The 13,897-nt window shown below is 44.1% G+C and overlaps 1 protein-coding gene across 1 annotated transcript in view; it reads right to left on the minus strand.

Moving 5' to 3' along the window:
- Positions 1 to 13,897, minus strand: part of LOC113214661 (uncharacterized) — a gene marked incomplete in the record, with an annotated part of 64,647 nt that overhangs the window by 40,153 nt on the left and 10,597 nt on the right. The window contains 4 exon segments of the mRNA XM_052272724.1: positions 2,577 to 2,831; positions 9,626 to 9,788; positions 9,899 to 9,977; positions 10,074 to 10,141. Of these exon segments, the coding sequence (XP_052128684.1) occupies positions 2,577 to 2,831; positions 9,626 to 9,788; positions 9,899 to 9,977; positions 10,074 to 10,095 (519 nt within the window).

Below are 13,897 nucleotides of genomic sequence, written 5' to 3' on the forward strand. Positions count from 1 at the left end.
CCCCCCCCCTCCATTTTCACGTGGTTTTCAGCATGTGTGTTATTGGACGTATTCACTACTTTACACAGCATTTTAACAAAAAGTGCGTGTTTGCTGATATTCAAAACTTAATTTAGTGGTGACTTTTCGATTAAACACCGTCAGATTTCAGTGATTTATCACATAATAAACGGATTTGTGTTAGTCTTTTTCAAAAACATGCTTCTTTAAATAGGAAATTAATAGTCACGTGACTTGGCCGAAACACCTCCCTCCCCCCTGGTGGTGGTGAGTGGTGTTTTCACAGACCCCCAACCACCCCCAGAATGCGTCACGTGGTTTGGGTACGATCCCTAAGGTTCACTCTTACAGAACGAAACGCCTACGGCAAATCCGGACAACCACCCCAAAGGGTGTGAATGGGGGTATCAAAGGCGGCGTGCACAAATTACGTAATAGGTGGAGGAGGGGAAGGGGGTTGGCAAAAAAGTTACGGTCGATGACAGGGGGGAGGGGGGGGGGTCTCAGGCTGAATGACATAGTTTTTAGCCAGCCCTTCTGCTTTGAAAAAGATATCCAGCGGGCTTATGCAAAGGACCCCGTGTCTGTCTGTTCCACTAGAAGGAGATGTGCTAGAGACTTGAGATTTTCTGGGTATCTTAAGGTCCACTCCTAGAGAACGAAACGCCTACGGCAAATCCTAGCAACCACTCCTAAGGGTGTGAATGGGGGTATCCAAGGTTCAAAGATTCTCAAAAAAAGTATTTTTTTGTTTTAAGTTCTCCTGAGGGGTAACTCGTCGAAGCAGAGCCCTCTGGGCGACAATTTCGTCCGTTTCGCTCTATCTCTAACCGTTTCGGCGCTAGATAGTCTTTTTTGACGAAAATAAGCTAAAAATTGCCATAGTGAACAAAACGTTGTAGAGAAAGGCCCAAAAACCTCAAAATAGAATAGAAACCCTCCCCCAACCCCAAAAAACGGTTTCTAAGCAGAAGGGTGGGTTGTAGTCGCGGTGCTTCACCGTTGCATCCCTTTCTCGAGTCTTTGGGGCAAACTCAAAGACGACGGGTTTAAGCAGGCCGAAGGCCCGCTACATCATTCGATCATGCTCTTCAGCAAATCGCGTGACAGAAATGGTCCCCTAACCGCCGCCGGCAGGCCAAGCAGGCCCGGCCCCTGCCGAACGGAGTAGCCGGCGGAGCGAAGCGGAGCTGGCAACTTCGTTTGGCAGAAGGGCGGGCCTGCTTGTTTGACATAAATAAGCGTAAATAAGCTAAAAATTTCTGTAGTAAACATTAAGTTGTTGAAGAAGGCCTCAAATTGCAATATGGGAAAAACTAACCCTCCCCCCTTTAAAAAAGATGTTTTTTTAAGCAGAAGGGTGCGTTGTAGTCACGGTGCGTCACCGTTAAATTCTTTTCTTATGTCTACGGGGCAAATTTAAAGACGAGGGGTTTCGGCGGGCCTTCGGCCCGCTCTATTATATGATTGTTCTTACGAAGCGATCGTTGCCGCCGGCAGGCCAAGCAGCGTCATTAATATGTGAGTTAAGAGTTTTGAAATAGTATGTTCACCTTCTAAGAATTAGTATGTTTTTTAGAGTTTCTGAGTAGAGTCATTAGTATGACATGCTAAAATTTACATGGTTGCCACAAAATTTTCATTTCCATTTTCCCTGAGTTTTCCCTGATTTCCAGACCATTTTGCGCCGAATTTCCCTGAGTTGTAAGCACCGTTCCTGGTGAAGTACTGGGGCAAACAAATACCCCCAACTGTAATACAAAGACCGCGAGCGAAGCGAGCGCGAAAACTTTTGGGACAAAACACCCTACTGGGACGTCAAAATGTGTATTTGACCTAAACGACGAATAGACTGCAGTTTGGGGACCAGTCAGACCAAATTTCCCTGACTTTTTTTCATTTTCCCTGAGTTTTCCCTGATTTCCCTGACAGTTTTTTATTTCCTTGAGTTTTCCCGGTTTTCAAGGTTTTCCAGACTTGTGGCAACCATGTAAAAGCAAGAATGCCGTTATCTGGGTGTGGCTAATTTATAACATTTAAGATACGTACTAGATACGTATATTACAACGGCAAAATGGCTTCTTTCAAATTGAAAACAATATTTTAAAAAAAACACGTGAGTGTAAAACTGTAAATGATGTGTTGGACCATTCCTATAAACAACGCAGAAATGTAAATGAAGCAAATTTGCACTACGGGACTTTTCCTTAAACGACAAACGACTGTGGGGGAAATTCTACATGCGTGTAGCGCATTTGCTGTGGGTGTGGTCTGGTTAGATTACCCACACTGTGAAAAAATACACGTATGTTTACGAAATTTGTTGTGATTTTCATTTACAAAATGAGTCGTAAATTTACGACAGACCACTCTTGCTCGTCGGTCGATTCCATGTCGATAGGGAGTGCTGGTAAATTTTCAATTTCAAATTGTAATTTTACGACTTTTATCATGGAAAATTTTCCCGTAACCCTTACTACTATTTTTCACAGTGTATGATACAGAAATTTTTCAATGCGCATGACAAAACTTAAATATATCTGTGTTACGTATAATCGGCAGCTGGTTCTCCTTACCTTAAATGTCTGCTTCACATAGGGTTCGTGGTCACACGACCAGAAGCTGCCATCCTCGTTCACGCCCCTGATGAGCTTGATCACGACGCGCCCCTGGCGGAGCTGCTGCGGCCGGCTGTCGTGCACCACGCCCACGATGAAGTCCTTGAGGTTAGACTGGGTCAGCAGCACCAGGTTGCCGGTGAGAAAACGACGCTCCTCCTCCCACTTCACGTGGTTGTAGCGAGACGGATTGAAGGTAAACTCCAATCCAGCCTGTTGACGTCCGTAACACGTTAGTGCCTGTTCCTTTCCTTAAAATATTTTCAAACGGATCGCACGTCACAGTGTTATTCCTGCAAAAGCAACGCGAACTGCGAAGTATTTAAATACTTCTAATTAGATATAATTAGATCTAATTAGATCCTTTGAAGCTATGAAGCATTCACTTTGCAATTACAAAATGATGCTTTGCAGTTTGCAGGATTTTTTAACAGTGCAGTGAATGCGATCAAATTGTTCAATTAAGAAACCGATGCACACTAGGGTGTTTAAAAAAAAATTGATTTCGACGAGTCGTCGATTATTAGGTGCGTATTGATCGTCTGATTCCAACGCCGTGCCCCCCGTTGTTCTACGACATCGTTTACCCACTGCGCAACGTGTGTGAAAATTTCAGCCGCTCCGCGCTGTTTGATACCGCGCGCCGCCTTGCTCACCTTGCGCGGCACGGCACGGACCGGCGAGCCGGCCAATGCGCGCTGAGCGCGCCGGACTGGGCGGCCGGTCCGTGCCGTGCCGCGCCAGATCTCTGAGCTGCGCGCTGCATCCAAACGTCCGCCCGGCGCGATTCGGGTCTCTAGCGCCCACAGATCTAGTGCGCTTAGTGGTCAGAGTGGTCGATGACTTCGGGGATGGGTAAGGCTTCATGCAGGTACTCGCGATTTTTTTCTGCGATCAATCCTCCCCCACCCCCCTCACAATTTGTAGTCAGCCAATTTCTTTACAGTGTACGGGGTTGGGTGCGGCCCACTGCAGCCGCGACCCTTCCGTTGTCTAAAGATAGCCATTCAGAACATACCCTGAAATTTTCATATCGATACTAGTACCCGCGGCGTTACAGTGGCGCGAGAAGGAGCGAGGAGGTGGGGGCCCTTGACGCGGCTGAAAGTTTCAAATGCGTTGCGCAGTGGGTAAACGATGTCGTAGGACAACGGGGGGGACGGCGTTGGAATCAGACGACCTAGACGCACCTAAAAATCGGCGACTGGTAAAAATTAATTTTTTTTGAAACACCCTAATGCACACCGGGGAGCAAACGGAAATTTTTGATCATAAAGGCGATAAAGGCGAGTTGGGCACATATGTGGACCATTTCTATGCAAAAATTTGCCTCAAAGTCCCCCGCTGTAGCTCCAATACTTTAGGAGATATAGCCACTCAAAGTTTAGGTCAATTTTACACTTTTCCCAGAAATCACTAAATTTGCAGTTGTAATTAAAACATCGACCCCTTTGGCTCCTAAAAATCCGAACCAGCAACGATTCGATGCGAAATTTTCTCAGGATTCCAAACCTGCCCTCGTCAGTGCTGTAGCTCAAAGCGTTCCATGTCAAATCGACGAAAGAGTAGTGTAGGTGACGAAAACGGACCAGACCGGACCCAAAATGGTCGAATATCGATATTCCGTGTAATTTATATCTTAAATAAGTTTAAACTCGACCTAAAATCGAAAAACAGAAATATTTTTAAATTGGAAGCAGGTTTTTACACAATAATCGCACGAAACGAGGCTTCATGCAAGCAGTATTATCAGCATGACGCCCCCAAAATATAACTAACAAGGGAACCCCGCCAAGTGTAAATTCCCGATTTTCATTCTACTTTGGAAAATTGTTGGTCTAAGTGTGTCATCGAAGGGCACATCAAAACTTTTTGCTCAAATTCATATTGAGGGGTTACTTTGGGCATTCGTTCCAAAAGCTGCTATTTCGGCTATTGTTTATAATTTTCAAGAATACTTCCTAAGGAGTAACTTGTCAAATTCACTGTTAAAAATTTCTTGGGAATTCCCGAAGATTCACTTTCTACCACTAAAAGAAATTCCCAGAGGACTCCGTTCTTAGTTTTTTGTGTACTAAAACAGATTTTAAAAGGTGAAAGTTTTCATTCGTCTACATGTAACGAAGCTAAACTCGACACGTGAAATCTACAAAGTTCTTTGGAAAATCCCAAAGGACTTTGGCAATACTTTTCACGACTGTTCCTCCGTGAAATCCCAGGATTTTTTTTAACAGTGTTGCGGCCCTATGGACAAATGTTTCGTCCGTTTTGCTTTATCTGAAGCCGTTTAGGCGCTACCGCCACGTTTAGGAGGGGAAATGTACGGGAATCACACTGTAAAAAATATTAGTAATTTTACAGTTCAGTGGGCTGGGAATTCGCAACACATGGATTGGAAATTTACTGTTTGGGCTGTAAAGTAGCCTTTACATGCCCAGTGGGCTGGTAAAGAGCCACTTACAAGCCCACGCAAGTGAATTTACAGGCAACATTGGCCAGTAAATTTCAAGCCCTGGTAGCAAATTTACCGTTTGGGTTGAGAAAGGCTGCATTACCTGCCCACCTCAGAGGTAATTTCACAAGGAGTGGGCTGGAAAGCTTACTTTCGCAACCACCTGGAAGGGGATTTCCCTATACCGCTGCAAATTTCCTCTCCCTGGACAGGAGATTTCACCGTGATGGGTGGGAAAAGTAATCTTTCCAGCCCACGGACGGTAAAATTCAGGAGAGATTTCGGTTGAACGGAAATCGGCACAACAGGTCTTAAAAGCTGCAGCGGCACTCAAAGAAATGATGTGCTTGCCTGTTAAGCTCTGTCACAATCCGGCAAAACCGGGCAAAACTTCCACAAGGATTCTGCATTGCGATCAACTGCCGCCAGATGGCGTTGCAGTGATCGCATCTCATAAAAACCTAGTTAATCGCGTTTAATTTAAAATTCCTTTGCAAAGTGCCTTTTAATTTTACGTGGTATGTTTTATGAGGAACCAACCTAACCGACGACGATCGGCATTTGTTCCGAAAGTCAATCATATTCTAGAAAAACTATGTTAAATGCTAGCGCTCGGAAGGTCCCCGCAACGATGCCTTGTTCAGTACGGTACTGCTCTCCTCGTCACTTCGCATTGCGCCCACGTGTAAAGTCACTTTCATCACGGCAACTGCATGAGTTGTTGTTTTAACATGCCCAATGACACCAACGGCGTTAATTTTTTCTGAGCTGATAGTAAATGTTGGCGAATGCTTAAACAGTCCCTTAGGACTGTAGCATCCAGAAAGTGGAAGCGGTGGCTCCGGTGGAACTCGCACTCGACATATGCCCTGAGCATTCTCGCTTCGCTCGCAAATTTCCACTCTCCTTGTGTGGCAACGCAGCAGAACACTCCGCGGGCTGGGAATTCGCAGTTGGTGGGCAAGAAAGACAGATCTGCTAGCGCGACGTGCATTTTTGCAGATTGGTGGCCAGCAAAGGCTCCTTTCCAGCCCACGTAGTGAATTTACAGTTTGGGCTTGTAATGACAACCTTCCCTGCCCACTGGGCTGGTAACTTCGCGGGTGGTTGGGCCGGGAATTCACAGACCATGTGGGCATGTAAATTCCCAGCCCAGCGCGTGTTCAGGTGCGTTGCCACGCCGGGTCGGTAAAATTCACGCTGGATTTTTTTACCGTGCACTACACTGTAAAAGGTTTTGTTGGAAATTTCCAGACAATGAACTAGAAAATTTGCAGCCCGAACAGTTTGGAAAATTTGAAATCCAAACAGTTTGGAAACACAATTCCCCGAACTATTTGGAAATTTCGAAACTTTTTAGAGATCTTTCAAAAACAATTGACTAACATTTTTGATTATATTGGCAAATAGTCATTTTTGATGCTTCTAAACTTGGTTCTGGTGTGAAATGGTTCCTCTTTTGCTGTTCCAAATTGTTCGGAACTTTCGAAAAAGAGGACTGGAAATTTTGTTTTCCAACAACTGTTTCGAAAATTCGCGATAACTGTTTGGAAAATCGCGTTTCCAAACTATTCGGACAGAATTTTATTGGAAAATTCCAACTTTTATTTTCAGTGTAGGGCTTAAGGTAAGGCTTGGGTGAAACTGGAAAAGTCGGGCAAAAAGCAGTGCTTTTTTAGTTTAAAATCTTTATGCGAGTGAAATCAAGTAAAAGCTCTCTATATTATTCTAAATTAGATTGTCGCGGTTCTTTTAACATATAATAGGTCTATAGTTGGACATAACACTGTGCGCAAGAGCTATTTTTGAAATTTCATAAAAAAATTATAACTTCAAAATAGTTTTTGCCCACTGTGTTATGTCTAACTGTAGACTTATATGTTAAAAGATCCGCAACGAACTAACTTAGAATAATATAGAGCTTTTTCTTGATTTCACTAGCATGTAGATTTAAAACTAAAAAAACTCTGTTTTTCACCCGACTTTTCCAGTTTTACCCAAGCATTACCTTAACAGCAGCCTTTGTAAAATGCAGTCCCACAAAAAATGTTATAAGACAAAAGTAAAAGAGCTAACATTTTTCCACAACTTTTGTTTTATAACATTTTTTGTCGGACTGCTTTTTACAACCGCTGCTCTTAAGCCCTAGTGATTCCCGTACCTTACTACTCTTTTCATCGATTTGACATAGAAACGCTAAGAGCTACAGCACTGACGGGGGCATATTTGGAATCCTGAGAAAATTTCGCATCGAAACATTGCTGGTTCGGATTTTTAGGAGCCAAAGTGGTCGATGTCTTACCTCCAACTGCAAATTTAGTGATTTCTGGGAAAAGTGTAAAATTGACCAAAACTTTGAATGGCTATATCTCCTAAAGTATTGGGGCTACAGCGGGGGGACTTTGCAGGGACTTACCAGTGTGTAAAACAAACATACCATGCAAAGGGCATCAAAATCGGCCTAAGCGTTAAAAAACGGCAGCTGATTTAGTAATATCGTGTTTTAATGAGAAAACACAAAGAAGAACTGCTTTGCGGCACGGGTTAGCGTTGTCCTTCCTCAAAACGGTTTAAGGGCGTTAAGCTTTGAATTATTTGCAACAAAAATTCGAGCGGTCCCGGTCGATTTTCAAAAAAGGCGTTTTTGGGAACAGGTCTAGCGTGTGCTCATAGGCGCAGTGCGCGTTTTGTTCTTCCATTTTACTTCTTAACTTCCAGCTCTCAAATACCTTTTAGCTCCGAATGGGTCGGAATGACCAAGAAGCGGGGGCCCGATGCAGGGCGCACTGTTATTCAAGGAATGTGACGTCACATTCGTTTTAATGTGAAACATGTCACATTCGTTTGAATATTGTGTCACATTCATTTAAACGTGACTTCAGGTGAGGTGATGCTCTAATGGCGCCCAGGCTTGGCTGATTCACGTTTAAACGAATATGACACAACATTCAAACGAACGTGACACGATTAACATTGAAACGAATGTGACGTCACATTCGTTGAAAAACAGTGCGGGCAACCCACGACTATACCTCTACAAAGGACGTCGGCGGTTCGCGATCCGCCTTGCTAGCTGGCCCCCCACTCCTTCGTCATTTCGACCCATTCGGGGCTATTCAAAACAAAAATGTTCTTTAGCTAACGCATTTAACATTACATTTTTCCTGCTCGTGCAAATAACCAGATCACTGAATTGACAACACGTTTCTTACAGCAAGATAGTCTCCTAATTCAATGCTTTCAATTTTCGAAAACCGTTATTCGCCTGATCAGTATGAAAAAGTGGGATGGCATTCTTGTTGTCATAATTAAATGAAGAGAGAAGAAAAACATGAAGTAGCGGAAGTAAACCTGCCGGAGGGAAGCACAGGAAGTATTCGAATAAGTGTTGTGCTAGGTTCAATGTCAACTACAGTCTCTTGGGGCGCGCTTTTTAAAGGGCCTGGCTCACTTGTTCATCAGAAACACAGAAATAGTCTCTGCTCAAAAAAGGCGTGTATATTATTTTATGTTACGTTATATTACATTGTATTACTTTGTAATACTTAATATGATTTGTATTACTATGTATTCCTTGTATTCCTTGTGTTCCTTGTAATACCTTATAATACTTGTAATATGTTGATAGTAGTTGTATTACTCGTAATATTTGTATTACCTGTATTCTCGATATTACTTCGTAATATATTCATCTGTCCCCGGATCAGCCGAGTTGTTTACCCCTCGCACGGTGGAGTGAGAGACATTAGGGACACGAGGGTCTGCCAGCATAGGGACCCGTGGTTCCAGAATCTCGACAGGTTGGGGGATAAGCGAGCGGCCGAGTCGGGGCTATCTAACATGACGGTACACAGTATATACCTGCAGTCTGTTAGGAAGATACGGTGTTAAACATATTGCGCGTACTGTAATTTTCTGAAAAGTTTTAATTTAGTGGAAAAGGCGGATTTGACTGAAGACGCGCTGACTGAACTGAAACGTCATCTAGCAGCAGTCTGGCGAGGGGACTGGGGGCAAAGAAAGGAGGTGAAATGGTGTGGAGGGGGGCGTCGGTGTATTAGTAGCGTATTAGTAGCCCTAACCCACACTCTAGATGTAAGAGAACAACTACGTCCGTATCGAGGAAACGGATTTACACGCAACGACAGAAAAAAAATGATTGTTACGGAGGACAAATTTCGATTGTGTTCTCTCCTCATAAGTGACAGATAGATGTCCTAAGGACAGAAATTTCGTCAGTTTGCTCAACCCGAAGCAGTTTACAAGATCATGCAAAGTTCCTGTGATAAATCTAAGAAAAACTTAATTGAATTAACTAAAATTTGGTTTGCGTCTTTAGACGCTAAGATATTGACGTTCAAGGACCGCCACAGGCACCAAATGTTGGCGCCTGTAGACGCCATAATCTGGCATCTTGTGCAAAAGAATATAAAATTTTTAGCACCATACGACGCTGATTTTAAAAGTTCTCAGGGAACACCAAAATTTAGCGTCAAAAGATGACAGTGTATGAACCAAGTCGATTGTTCGGTTGGCAGTGTGCACGTTCTCCTACCTGTTTTGAGCGTTCCTGATGAACATACCGTCCCGTGACGGTGTAGCATGCCGACGAGTCCAAGAGAGAAGGGTTCGCGCGAAGGTTGTTAACTTGCTCGCTGAGGGCACTGATGAAGTCTTCGGTGAGCAGGTCTACGTGCGTCTGCAGTAGCTCCGCGTAGCTAGAACACCAACACAAAAATGTCACGAAGTCATTTAAAGCCCAAGCCAAAGTTTCAAATGCTCATCATGAGACGGCAATAGGCCGGTGGCACATTGCTCTTAGAGTTACCTGGAATACTTGGCCTTGACGCGGGGCAAAGACTCGTTCTTCCGGCCCGGATCGAGGTCTTCCAGGGTGGGGAAAAGACCTGACAAAACAAAATGACGCGGTGCTCCGTGAGATATCGCGAATCTTGTTGCGCGGAACGTGGTCTGGCGTTTTATCTACCTTGAATTACCCTTACCTCTGCTTGCAGAAGAGCTCATGGTGTCTCTTGGATCCACCGAGATTGATAAACTGGAGATTGCACACCTGCAGAGGACACCACAGAATGTAAATACTCGTTTCTCGTTTTTTTTTTTTTTTTGAAACACCCTACGGTAGGGTAATGTCAAGTTTTTCATGAAGTTTCGACACCTCCCAAAAAATGTTCACTTTTCATAATTTTTCAAAGCCGTCCGAATTTAGAACGCATTGGTTCCTAAATACGGACACGATTCAAACAGCAGCCCTCACCCATATACCGTTAGCACGAAAAAATATTTTCGGAGAGTGGTAGATGCGTCTCGACGTGACAATTCTAGAATCCCCAGCGATTTTTCATATTTCAAAAATTCTAAACGTCAGAGGCGATTTTTTCTCCAAAACCGTCCGAATTTAGGGACAATGACTGTACCTGACAAAAATGTTCTTTAAATTCATAAATTTTTGTAATTAATTTTAATAACATGCGTTATATCAAAACTGGTGCTGTAACAAGCTACGCCCGCTCTTCCGCCAACTCCGTTCGGCAGGGAGCGGTCCTAGCTTGGCCTTCGGAGTTTTCACGGTGTAATACATCTTCTGTCGGAAAACAGGCCTTTGGCCCGTTTGCGTGACGGCTCGCTTTGAACCATCTTTTTGCCAGGTACCTTTGCTGTCTACTTCGTCTGTCTACTTCGTAATCAAAACTCAACAAACGAAGCATTCTTTTCATACGCTAAACATCTTTGGCTGTGTGTGCCGTAGTTTGTAGAATACATGCAAGTTACGCAAAATCCCTTCAAAGTTATTGATGTTAGCTTATGAATCCAATAACACATCTATGAAAAGGTACATAAAAGTGGATACGGAGTTCCCAGCGTTATTTACACGCCTGGCGTGATTTTCACGCCTGGCGTGATTTTCACGCCAGACGTGATGAAAGTCGGTTCCTGCTTGGCTGTGTGAAGCTTACGAAAAGTGAAAATCACGCCTGGCGTGAAAAATCGCACTTTGCGTGAGAATCACGATTGCGTTTCGTGAACTCTGTATCCACACTAAGACTAGACCTAGAAGAAGTTAAATATAGGGTAAGATGCCCTATGATGGCCACCTTAAGAATAGGCGTGCCCAATGATGGCCACCCCTTTTTCTTGTAATGTAAACAACGATGTGAAGAAGTTTATCTTATTATGCCTAAGTAGGGACCTTACTAGAACACTACTTCAAGGCCAAGATTGTAAAGTGACCAGATTGGCTGGAAATCGAGCAAAGTGGCCATCAATGGACAGTGGCCACATTAGGGCTCCTTACCCTACTTCCAGATTTTTGTTCTTCCCTACCGGTCTAGCCGAGCCCCAGAGTACAGTCATTTCTCGATTTTCTTCCTCGTTTTGGGCTTCAACTCGGAAGAATATCAAATGAACCCCCTCCTTAAATTAACTGAATAGACTGGGCTAATTTATTTAGCACCAGGGCTAATTTTATAGCCACATAGTAAACCACAACGTTTATTAACCGTGTAACTTATGTCACTTAGCTCTACAGCTAAATAGTTTTACACACAGCTAACTTTTTTGCACGGGTGTAAAATTGTGCAGTTAAACCGATTTGCACGGAACCGAATTTTATTTTTCTGCGTGTATGTCTCTCAATAAGTTGCGACTGGAGGCCGAACAGTTCAGCAAATTAAGAGAATAGAATCTTTATAAAATTTGTATGGAAGAAAATGCCTCCCCTCTCTAACTGTTTTTATTAATTTCTCCTGTTGTGTGCATTTTGCAACTCAATCAACTCACCATATCTCTCCTAACCTCTGCATTGCAAGGGCCACCTGCAGTCTTGATTTATGCACCAAAGAAAAACCATGTTGTAGTATACAGATGTTCTGGGTTGTGTTGACTGAAAGGCACCATTTCTTTGGATGATAAGGGATAGCTAAACCACAGTTTCTTAACAAGTATGATTGGTTTTGAGTCAGTAATGAAAGTGAAATGACTCAACGGATTTGAAAAACAGAAACATTGTCTTCTGCTCTACTCGAGCTTGACAAAAACAGCAACAGGCCGATATGCGAAATTCATCAACACTAGCGCGGAGTGCGAATAATTACTCCTCTAGTATTTTCACTCAAAGCGAAATTACGTTGATAAAATATAAGAATAATAATAATCAGAAGCTGTTAGAAACTGCAACAAGAAAATCTGTGCTATATTTACTACAAATTTGAGTAGTTTTCTATAACAAATTATTTTACTTTGAATCGTATTTAGTATTACCATCAACATTTCATTAAAAATATTACTTCCCGCACTAATACTGTGATGTCGACCCAGGTATCCCTTGTGATCTGAGTACCTACTCATGTATTCAGTATTTCCTGCGTACTTAACCAAGTACGCAGCAAATGCTGAATACATGGCCAAGTACGCAGGAAATACTGAATACCAACAAGTACGCAGGAAATACTGAATACCAACAAGTACGCAGTATTTCCTGCGTTTAAGTACACACTCGGGTTTCCAGGGAACATACTTTGATCGGAACAGTCGAACGGCCCAGCTCGGACCATTCCCCAAGGGTCACTAATCCCCGGCCCGCCGGCCGTCGGGGCGACTCGTCACCTGTCACACTCAGCCGGCTCTCGACCGCCTCACCGGAGTGGTGGGGATGGAAGAGAATCGCGGGGAAGAATATCCAGAAATGACTGTACCCTATAGATAAGTACAAAAAAATAAGAATGCGCTCATTTTGAAATAGAAGGACGGGAAGCTAAAGTCGATGTTGCCAGCGTTCGCCACCAAATGGCGTTTCAAATCTTCTGGGAAAATTGATTACAGATAAATGTCTAGATTCGTAGATGCGTACATCTACCTGGGCCTGCGGCGCTGACACCCTAGTTGGGAAAAAAGGCCTGTCGTAAATATCAACGTCTCTCGCACCAGAGACCATCAATATCCGTGTGGAAATAGGGTATTCCAATGGAGCGCGGAGTGGAAGCAATAAGAACAAAAAACGGCAGATGGAAAGGCGCCCGCACTCCTCCCCGCCTGCCCCCCACTCCGTCTAGTAGAGAGGGGGGGGGGGGGGGGGGGACAGCGCGGGCGCCTTGCCGGCTTTCGTTTCTAGCCCGCTCTTTTGCTTAAAAGCTACATAAGCGGGCCTATGCCATCGCCCCTGTGTCCGTCTGTCCGTTTCCCAAGAAGGACGTGAGCTAGAGGTTTGAAATTTTCAGGGTATTATTGTTGTCACTTCTGGACGACGAAACGGTTGGTGCAAATCCTGGCAACCAAAGGGGTAACTTGAGAAAGTAAAGCCCTTAGGGCTAAAATTTCGTCCCGATCTCTCACCGTTGAGACGGTAAACGGAGTCTTTCTCACAAAAGTACCCAAAAACAAGCAGGCCCGCCCTTCCGTCAAACGGAGTTGCCAGCTCCGCTTCGCTGCGCCGGTAACTCCGTTCGCCAGGGGTCGGGCACGTAAGCGAAGTTGGCCAACCAGTTGGCCAACCAACCCATCCAACCTTACACGGAATCGACTTTCGACGATTTTTTTATATTTTTATTTTTTTTCAGCGCAGATGGGGCCAAAATGAAATAAACGCAGTCAGGCACTGTTCCTGGGTGTATCCCCCACACCCTAATGACCCCCAGACACGTCTTGGCAATAAAAAACACAACGCCACAAACAGCATCCAAGGCGACTTCGGAGGCTGAGACCTTTTTTGTCTCGGCTGCCACGGGTACCCCGTCTGTTCGAAAGTGTTCTAGGGCAACCCGACAGTGCTGCCAACACACCGGAAGTCGAAATTTGAGCCCAGAAAAAAAGG

This window comes from Frankliniella occidentalis, unplaced genomic scaffold (assembly GCF_000697945.3).
Source record: "Frankliniella occidentalis isolate FOCC.00 unplaced genomic scaffold, Focc_3.1 Scaffold221, whole genome shotgun sequence".
Lineage (NCBI taxonomy): Eukaryota > Metazoa > Arthropoda > Insecta > Thysanoptera > Thripidae > Frankliniella > Frankliniella occidentalis.